The sequence below is a fragment of the Humulus lupulus genome, chromosome 8 (genome assembly GCF_963169125.1).
Source record: "Humulus lupulus chromosome 8, drHumLupu1.1, whole genome shotgun sequence".
Lineage (NCBI taxonomy): Eukaryota > Viridiplantae > Streptophyta > Magnoliopsida > Rosales > Cannabaceae > Humulus > Humulus lupulus.
In genome coordinates, this window is record NC_084800.1 from 47,655,363 (window position 1) to 47,665,366 (window position 10,004).

At 34.1% G+C, this 10,004-nt stretch overlaps 2 protein-coding genes across 3 annotated transcripts; one reads left to right on the forward strand and one right to left on the reverse strand.

The window, feature by feature from the left end:
• The first annotated feature begins 1,118 nt into the window (after positions 1-1,118).
• LOC133797104 (NADP-dependent malic enzyme) lies at positions 1,119-5,552 on the forward strand. The gene is made up of 19 exons (XM_062234908.1): positions 1,119-1,404; positions 1,860-1,980; positions 2,074-2,148; positions 2,290-2,441; positions 2,528-2,633; positions 2,733-2,798; positions 2,889-2,984; positions 3,087-3,158; positions 3,253-3,336; positions 3,435-3,533; positions 3,661-3,708; positions 3,808-3,861; positions 3,967-4,065; positions 4,150-4,239; positions 4,347-4,424; positions 4,549-4,623; positions 4,710-4,800; positions 5,019-5,147; positions 5,237-5,552. The coding sequence occupies exons 1-19, from the start codon at positions 1,253-1,255 to the stop codon at positions 5,323-5,325; spliced, it is 1,776 nt and encodes a 591-aa protein (XP_062090892.1). The 5' UTR covers positions 1,119-1,252; the 3' UTR covers positions 5,326-5,552.
• Positions 5,553-6,315: 763 nt separating this feature from the next.
• Positions 6,316-9,153, reverse strand: LOC133797105 (2-oxoglutarate-Fe(II) type oxidoreductase hxnY-like). 2 transcript variants are annotated; one of them, XM_062234910.1, is made up of 11 exons: positions 8,949-9,153; positions 8,643-8,838; positions 8,413-8,511; positions 8,205-8,256; positions 7,855-7,976; positions 7,669-7,772; positions 7,534-7,592; positions 7,317-7,373; positions 7,186-7,231; positions 6,946-7,025; positions 6,316-6,669 (listed from the first exon to the last, which is right to left on the reverse strand). In XM_062234910.1, the coding sequence occupies exons 1-11, from the start codon at positions 9,057-9,059 to the stop codon at positions 6,579-6,581; spliced, it is 1,017 nt and encodes a 338-aa protein (XP_062090894.1). In that variant the 5' UTR covers positions 9,060-9,153; the 3' UTR covers positions 6,316-6,578. The 2 variants fall into 2 exon arrangements, with proteins under 2 accessions (XP_062090894.1, XP_062090893.1); XM_062234909.1 differs by having other exon boundaries at positions 8,413-8,514.
• Positions 9,154-10,004: the final 851 nt, after the last annotated feature.

Genomic DNA, 10,004 nt, shown 5'->3' on the forward strand with positions numbered 1-10,004 from the left:
AATTAAATGAAATTACAAATAATTTACCAAACTAACCATTCAAAATAAAAATAAAATAATTTAGCTTAAAAATTGTATTATTATATTCAATTTTTTTTTATTAAAATTGAATTTAAAAATCTATTTGAACTATTTTACAAAAATGTAAAATCCAAAAATAAATTTTTTAAAATATAAAATTAAAAAATATAATCCATAAAAAACACAAGTAAAATAAAAATGTATAAAGCCTAGAAAAAAATGGCAGATAATAGTGATGCGGTCCTCTTTATATATTGCTTTATTATATGCATTATTGGAGTGAGACAACAACCATGATTTTTTTTTTCTTTTCAATAACATGTGACGAGTGACAACAATGTGTTGAATATCCATAAAAATATTATTCAGCCGCCTCCCATTATCCACTCGGAGGGGCCCTCTCCCTCTCACCAATAACAATGAAAGACTACTCACATATTCATTATATAAACGACAATTATACATTAAACAATCAATGGTTTGCAATATACAGTGATTCTACTCCTCTCACTGGCCGCCACCTTATTATGAGTAATAATTTGTAGTTAATTTTTAATTACTAGTAAAAATTAATTACACATGTACATCTAAAATTATTTTCCCATATAATAATATCTATACTAAGCATTAGGTCTTAATAAGTTGTTAGTCCCATATCTTATTATTAAAATAAGTGCGAATATCATATATTTTAAAATTTTGAATAACTATATGCACACAAATTATATTTATGAAAATTTAGTACATCTACACTAAATTCTATACCACCATTATGCTGCTAATTTATAATCGTTCCTTTAAAACATGTGCTCCGATAATTCTCATCTGTTTCTAATCTATCTATAGTTTATCCTAAACATTTGACTTGATGAGATAAAAAGTTCATTAGTATTATCCAATTATATATCCCAAATCCAACTACTACCAATAGTGAACTCCATGTTGAATTTTTAAACAAATCCAGTCAGTGACATAAATAATTTAATAATTTGATTATACTCTTTCTTTAACGGTGGGAAGGAACAAAAGAAAAATATTAGTAAATGTCATAATTATGCTAACTTTTTTTTAAGTGAAAAACGACAATAATTTTTTTAATCTTCATCTATGATTTGACGAAGCTTTATTTAAGAAAAAGTCTTGATTTTTCGCTATATAATTGGTAACGCAAGTTGCGTTATTCAGCTCGTTCAAGTATACCTGTTTGTAAGAGAGAAGAAGCGAGTTAAGAATGGAGAGTACTTTGAAGGAAATGAGGGACGGGGCTTCAGTCCTGGACTTGGACCCCGAATCCACCTGTGGCGGCGGCGTCGAGGACGTGTACGGCGAGGATCGTGCTACCGAGGACCAGCTCGTCACCCCCTGGACCTTCTCCGTTGCCAGGTAAAGTTTGATTCAACCACACCTCCTCCTTTCGTTTGACATCTACGTCTTTCGCTATTTTAATGTGTTTCATTATATCACTTGGTCGCTCAAAACTCAAAACTAGTCTTTTTTGCAATTTTACTTTTCTGTTTCCTTATTTAGTTTCTAGTGTTTCATTTTCTCTTTTGGATTCTGATTCTAAGAAATGACGCTCTCATATTCTTTTGATACAGAGTTTACTTTTATAACTATTATAGAGCTTTTCCCTATCAAGGGTGGTGATCAAAGCTGATTTATCGTTTATTTTGGAGTTTTGAGATTGTATTAGCTTGGTTGAATAATTCTCCATGTTTTTTGATCTGGGTTTGTGTTTAAATTCTTGGGACCCACTTAATTTGCTCTCAGTATCTTGTTAAGAAAGTAAACGAAAAAAATAAAAAAATTAACGATTCAGTCTTGGGGTTGCGATGTAGTGGATATTCTTTGTTGAGGGATCCCCAGTACAACAAAGGACTTGCATTTACTCAAAATGAAAGAGACTCCCATTACTTGCGAGGGCTTCTTCCTCCGGCTGTTGCGAATCAAGACCTTCAGGTTTTGTTTTGAAAATATGGCAACTTAAATTTATGGACAAGTAAAAAATGTTAACATATAATCTCTAATTTTGTCTAATTTTCTCATAACCAGGAGAAGAAGTTGATGAACAATATCAGACAATATCAAGTTCCGCTACAAAAATATATGGCCATGATGGACCTTCAGGTAGCATTCTTGCTAAATCAATTTAGTTGAGTTTTTCAACAGCGAAATCTGCATAATGGGCTTATGTCATGCATGTCCTGCTAAGAAGTGTTCTTTTCAGAAGTAAAGAAATGGGTGGTGACTGATTTTTTTTTTTAACAGGAGAGGAATCAAAGGCTGTTCTACAAACTTCTAGTTGACAATGTTGAGGAGTTGCTCCCAGTTGTTTACACTCCAACTGTTGGTGAGGCTTGTCAAAAATATGGGAGCATCTTCAGGCGCCCTCAGGGTCTTTACATAAGTTTGAATGAGAAGTATGTATAGTTTCATTACCCTGTGAATTCTTCAATTTAGTGGGGGAGTTTCGACTAAATTTGAAACTATTTTTTAATTTTTGTAGGGGAAAGATTCTAGAGGTGCTGAAAAATTGGCCAGAAAGGAGTATTCAAGTTATTGTTGTGACTGATGGTGAGCGAATTTTAGGACTTGGGGACCTTGGTTGTCAGGTATGATATCCTTTCCATTATGAATGATATTTAATTATTGAGTTGTTCAATTAACTGAAGAATAAAGTAGGCCTCACATCATGACCTTATATGTTTCAGGGTATGGGGATTCCTGTAGGAAAATTGGCTTTGTACACGGCACTAGGAGGGCTTCGTCCTTCATCTGTAAGCTTTTTTCAGAATAGAGTTTCCACATTCTAGTTTTGATGCATTATATGATCCAGCCTTGTAAGAAATTCCTGTTTCCTTTTGTAGTGTTTGCCTGTAACAATTGATGTGGGGACGAACAATGAGGAGTTGTTGAAGAATGAATTCTACATTGGTCTTAAACAAAGGAGAGCAACTGGGAAGGTCTAGTAACTTCCTGTTGCATTTTATTGAAGTGTAGGGATATAGTTTTGGCTATCAAATTGCAGTTTAAATCAGCCATGAGAATCTTTGCATTATGTACAGGAATATTCTGACCTTTTGCATGAGTTCATGACTGCTGTCAAGCAAAACTATGGGGAAAAAGTTCTTGTACAGGTAACATTTGATTTTAAAGTTGCATCTTTGACCTCTTCAATTGTTCATAGATTTACTCGAGGTATTTTGCCTTCTATTATCTGTGTGTTTGCAGTTCGAAGATTTTGCAAACCACAATGCTTTTGATCTGCTAGCGAAATATGGAACCACTCATCTTGTCTTCAACGACGATATACAGGCATGGAGTATAGTTATTGTGAAGCTTGTACTTGTGAGGAATTCATTTTCTTGCCCTTTTTCAATTGTTATTGAAAGAACTTGGTTAATTTGTTGTAGGGCACAGCTTCTGTCGTTCTTGCTGGAGTTGTGGCTGCTTTAAATTTGATTGGAGGCTCTTTGAATGAGCACAAGTTTTTGTTCCTTGGTGCTGGGGAAGTAAGATCAATTCTTCTCTGCATCTCTGTTAATCAACCTGGGAGTTTCAAGCATGCACCCATTTTTTCGCGTAGTTTTGTATATATAATTGATACTATCTGAACTATTTGCGGATTCATAATTGTAGGCCGGAACTGGTATAGCAGAGCTTATAGCTCTTGAGGTTTCAAAGCGGGTAATTATCTTACTGCTCCATAATTGTGTCATATTTGGTTTTGGTAACTTGGTTTTAAGCATGATAGTTTATTTATTTAGCTTCCCTTGTCACTTGTAGACAAAGGTTCCTGTGGAAGAGACACGAAAGAAGATCTGGCTAGTGGATTCAAAGGTTGCATAAAGCTCAACAAAATATGATCCTAAATGAGATACATTGCTACTTTTCTTTTCAGTCTCTTCTCTTCAAATTTCATGAATCGTGTAAACTATTCTCCAGGGATTGATTGTTAGCTCTCGCAAAGAGTCACTTCAGCACTTCAAGCAGCCTTGGGCTCATGAACATGAACCTGTCAAGGATCTCCTAAGTGCTGTCAAGGTATGTTACATTTTAATACAATTGAATCACAATCACAAATTTCAAAACTTATTGATCTCTGATTGTACTTTTGTACTTCTTCAGGCAATTAAACCAACAGTTCTCATTGGATCATCTGGGGTTGGAAGAACATTTACAAAGGAAGTGATCGAAGCTGTGTCCTCCTTCAATGAGGTATCCCTCCCTGTCTTTCCTTCCCCTGTTTTTTTCCTTAATCTGTTATGTTTTCCCTCCATTTCCGTGTCTCTTCGATGACATTGTTGTAAATGAATGATTTGCAGAAACCACTCATTCTGGCTTTGTCTAATCCAACCTCACAGTCTGAATGCACAGCAGAAGAAGCTTACACTTGGAGTCAGGTATTCAACACGTACTTCAATATATCATTCCCTAGTCAAGGATTTTATTTTCCAAAAAACTAGACAAGATACAATGCAGAGGACATAAAATTAGCTTCTCCTTTGGTTATTGTTTTGTTTACAGGGCGGTGCAATTTTCGCTAGTGGAAGTCCATTTGATCCTGTTGAGTACAATGGGAAAGTCTACGTTTCTGGACAGGTTGACATAGTTCCTACTTGCACCCTTAAAATAAAAGTTGGCTTCTACATAAATTACTCAACTTTACATTTTTCTTTTCAACTCAGGCCAACAATGCTTACATCTTCCCTGGATTCGGCCTTGGTTTGGTAATCTCCGGAGCTATCCGTGTACATGATGACATGCTTCTGGCAGCCTGTAAGTAGATAGCTTTTTTAAATTCATTTCATATAATCAGAAAAAGAAAGTCCAAATAAATGAGAAACATAAACCATGTAATTTACTCTTTTTCTTATTATAACTGGTACATTTAGCTTTAGTATGGGCGTGTGAATAAGAGTAAATGCATAATGCTACGTTTCAGGTTGGGGAAATCACTAATTCTCTTTCTTTTTTTGGTTTCTTTTGTAAAACAGCTGAAGCCTTGGCAGGACAAGTCTCAAAGGAGAATTATGAAAAGGGACTGATCTACCCACCATTTACTAACATCAGAAAAATTTCTGCCAACATTGCTGCTAGTGTTGCTGCCAAGGCATATGAACTTGGTAAGTGTTCCATTTCTCCAACCAAGGTGTTACACACACACATAAATAATTAGTTCATATTTAATTTGAAATCATGTGTATACATGCAGGATTGGCTACCCGTCTCCCTCGTCCGGCGGATCTTGTCAAGTATGCTGAGAGTTGTATGTATACTCCTAACTATCGCAACTACCGGTGAACAGTCAGACTCACTTTGATCTGGCGCGTTGGAGCCTTGTTTTAAACTTCACAATAAGAGCTATATCATGGTAGTGTGTTCTTTGTTTCCATCAGCTTTAACGAATAAACATCTGAATAACAAGTTTGAAAGTGTACCTTTGTTCAGTGAGAGGATGGTTTTTGTACATGAACTCTACTATGTGTAATGGCTTAAATTTAATAAAATGTCTTCAGCTTCTTTCCTAACTAGTTGAACAAAGAAAAGCGTGGTACTTGTCAAAAGCATATTGGAATAATTTGAGGGACCGATCCCAAGCTAGTGGGTTGTTGTTTGCAAGTGTGTTTTTTCAAACGATTGGTGGAACAAAAAGGGTGGCTTGACTTAAAATAAAAAAAAATGATAAGAGAACGACTTGACATGATTAAACACGAGTATATAAAGCATTTTTATTAACTTTTTAAGTATTTATATGAAAATTCTTACTGAAAAGGACGAAAAAGCTTTAGTCTGGTGGACCATGTATCTCCTCTTAGCTCATACCATTGAAAGTGGAAAATCATTTCTTTCCAACTTGCCTCAGCTTTCCTTATTTTTATTTTTCTTTTTTCATTTTAGTTGCCTAAAGGGAGTAAGGTGGGCTATTTCAATAAATTATTAATTATAAATGGTATACTATATACAGTGTCAGGCAGACGGGAAAAGTCTGTCAATATGAACCTAAAACAGATGTAGTAACACGCATAAGAAAATCAGGGTTTGTATTATTATTATATATAAACTGTAATATTTAGGAATATTATAGTGCTATAGATTGCTTTTGTATTTTTAGAATTAAGTGGCTAGTTTATGTGAGATTTGTTAGATAGCTTCCAAGGTAGATTATGATTTATTTATTTTAGTTGGTTTGATTATTTAGTCCATTGTCTATTATTCTATTTAACTATCTAAAATCCTTTCTTCTTATGTATTTACTACGCAATATGTTATTCTCAACTAGGGTTAAAGTACTACAGTAAACGCATGATTTGCATAAACCAATCTCATTCGAGTGTTTATTGGCATACAAAAGAGGAACAAAACTTTGTGTCAACAACAGACTATTAATTAAGTCACATTCTAAAGTACTTTTGGAATGTCTTTACATTCCAATGTATTGATGCTCAACTAAGGAAATAAACAATTCTATTACATAGAAAAATGGCATTTCTTGTACTGGTTGATACATCTTAAAGGATTTATCTCCATATCCAAATGCTGTCAGAAAGAGAGCATTAAGTTTGATGTTCTTTGTACATATTCAGATCAACATGTGTATCCTTGTAGCGTTGGCTAAGGTAAGTCCGGCATAAGATCGGAGAAAACCTGACCAAAGAGACAAATAAAGGCATAATGTAAGGCTATCATTTAAAGCACAAGTTAATATTAATTTATAATGCAACTTAATTATATCATCACATTAAATAAGTTGTTCTCTTATTCAATGGACTATGTCCCCAATAGACATAGTTGTACTCAATTGCAAGATAAGAGTTGGTTTCCTAATGGATTCATCAGTTTCTATTATAAGTTTAGCTGCATTCGTCATACCGAGATGGTTTTTTTTCTTTTTTTGGTGATGACCCAAAAGGCAAAACTTACTTGGGAGGGTTTTTTTCTGATTTGCAGGTAGGCAAACACTCAACAAGGCAATCGTGATTAGGTTCCACAAAGTATGCGATCTGTGAAAGTAAAAACGAGTTAAAAAATCCATCCAAAACTTTGATATTAAATTTAGTTTAGCGGAATTTTCAATCATTAAAAAGCTAGTGAAACAACATAGGAACTAGGAAGACTACCACAAACCCACTTAAAAAAGATGTAAAGTAAAAGATGCCTTACAGAGTATCTTTCTTGACCATTTCCCAGGACCCTGTGCAACGTGGACCTGACCGAAAAAAGGCCAAAATATGAGTGGTGTAAAGTGAAATCAGCATTGAACTATACCAAAATAACATAGAACTTTGGAATACTTGAAAATACAGTTGCTCCAGCGCTCCAGCATGTCACCAAGATTCACAATAAATGCTCTGTTATGAGTAAACAAAAGAAATAGAAAAGTTAAGACTGTATAAATTGATATAAAAGGCCATTTGAGACTATAAGATCAATACAAAAGAACAAGTAAAGACAAAGTATATTATAAGTCTTAGAAAAATCATAATGACCAAGAGTGGTCCAGTTACTAACCCTTTCACTGGTGCTACATATTCCCATACTTGAGGCTTAGCATCCTTATCTTTGCATATCTGTAACAAAAAGATAAGGGACCAAATTGCGAAAACAGTAGAAGATACATCATGAAGTAGTGAGAAGCCTACATACTTGGAGACCTAAGACATCATCTGTGGCCAAGAGGGTTATCAAGCCGAAGTCAGAATGAGCTCCAGCTCCAAATATTCCTTTCGATGGATCAGAAGTAACTTGACCTAAACAAGAAATTATATTGAATGAATTTTACTACAGATGAGGATCAGTGATGAAAGTTAAAATTTATAATTAAATTTTCACCTCCATAGTGAAGTAAGCGCAAAGTTGCAATAGGCTCGCCGAGCATTTCCGGCTTATCAAAGAAATTCTTGTCCAGTCCCAGAGCAAGAGCTATGATCCTTGCAACCGCTCTTGAAACTTCCCTGAATGCAAATGAAGAAAAGTTTTCATAAGGAAAACAAAGAACAAAAACGAGCATCACACACCCATAGATATATCCTGAATGGTCAAAGATTCAGGAGGAAATCAATCTAAAGAAACATAAACTTTTTCGCATGAGATCACAATGTCTTAATACAGTCCAATGGATAATGAAAAGTCATATGCCAACTTAAATTCACGAACTTGTCACGTGGACAACACACACTTACAGTGCCTCTTGATGAAATTTCTCCATGGTCTCCCTCCAACCAGACAATTTACCTAAGAGGACAATGGAAAGAGTTAAGAAAAAGAAATGGATATGGTGTTATGGCCAAAGATCAAGCATTACAAGAGACATTTCACTTGACGCATGTATATCTCGCTCTTGTACCAATAAATCAGTAACTAGATTCTAGTTCTTACAACTAGAGTTACCTTGTTCAGGCCATTGATTAGGTCCATAGAATGGTTTTTCCACTTCTGGGTCATCCTCAGGTTTCTCAACACCTATGTAATACCCCTCTTTGTAATCTCCTACTTCAGCAAATTATAAAAACATATCAACATCCAACAACTCAATCATAGGAAAAACAACTGTTCTATCTATCCTTGATCACACAACCCAAAAGATACAAAATAAAGGTGATGCACAAAAAAAGACAAACCGTGAACTTGGTTTTCAGGATCAAGATGCTCGTCAAGAACAGGGGTATAGCCCCTGTTCTTCTCATTCCTCAAAAGCTTCATTTTTTCATCCAATGGCAATTTGAAAAATCTCTTGCTCTGATAAAAAACTTCGTCCATGAACTCCTGGCTTATTCCATGATTCACTACGTAGAAAAATCCACAATCCAAACACGCCTAAACCAGAAAAATATCGAATAAAAAAATGGAAACTTTACTCAGTTTTAACCACATAGAGAGGCACTAATAAATCACAGCCTTTTATCGAACATAAGCTAAGCACAAACCTGTTTGAGCAAAGAGACGGACTGTTCGATATCTGGGTTTGAGAGATCGATACAATTGAGAGAAGAGAAACTTGAAGCTCCATTAGAACCATTCACGATTTCGTTTTCCATTTCCCGAAAACTGTGAATCCCAACACGTAAAGACAAACTTTATTTATTGGATGAAAATGGAGGAAATGAAAGGAGCAATTTTCTTTTCTCTTCTTTTATTTGCTTTCCTTTCATACCAATCACGGAAAACTTTATAGGATGGAATTTTACGGAGCTTTTGCGCTTTTTCAATTAACCATCAGCAGTACCGAGCTACGTCGTTTTCAGTGTTTATTTTATTCATTATTTATTTTTATTTTTCTTGGCTGTCATGGATTTGATTAAATTTTTATCGTTCATTTTATTTAGATTAAAAAATAAATGTGCTTTTTCTTTATTTTTTTTCTGGTTTTCGAGGTTTAGGAATACTATGTGGACCATATTCTGAATAGACGCGTGGCATTTTAAGGAAATATTCCACACCAAATATTTATTATATATATAGAAATATGAGAAAATTGAGAATGTGACAGAAGCAAAGTAGTATAGAAAATAAAACAAAATAAAAGGTTTCGTAAAAAGGGAAAAAAGGTAAGCCAAGTTGAAGTTGATTTTGGTCTCCTTTTGGTGGTCAAAAGTCAAGATTGGACTTCTTTTATGGGTTATTCAATCATGAAGCCAAGTTTCAATGTACATTACATTTCACATACAATTTTACTGTAATGCATGCATATCTATATTTGCTTTAATTTCACAATATATTCTTATAGATGTACTATTACTTTTTTATGATCTTGTTTCAAACTTATATTTGTAAATATTCCCTCTTGAACAATAGCTTATTATCTATGGTAAATATAATTGAATTTACTATACATATATATATAAATACTAACGTATTTGATTAGTTGTATTTAAAAAATATACGAACTTAATTTTACTTTTTGTTTTTTTAGTTTTCATATTAATATTAATTATATAGACAATGTCATATATTTAAAAAAGAAAATGTTTAATATAATGTAT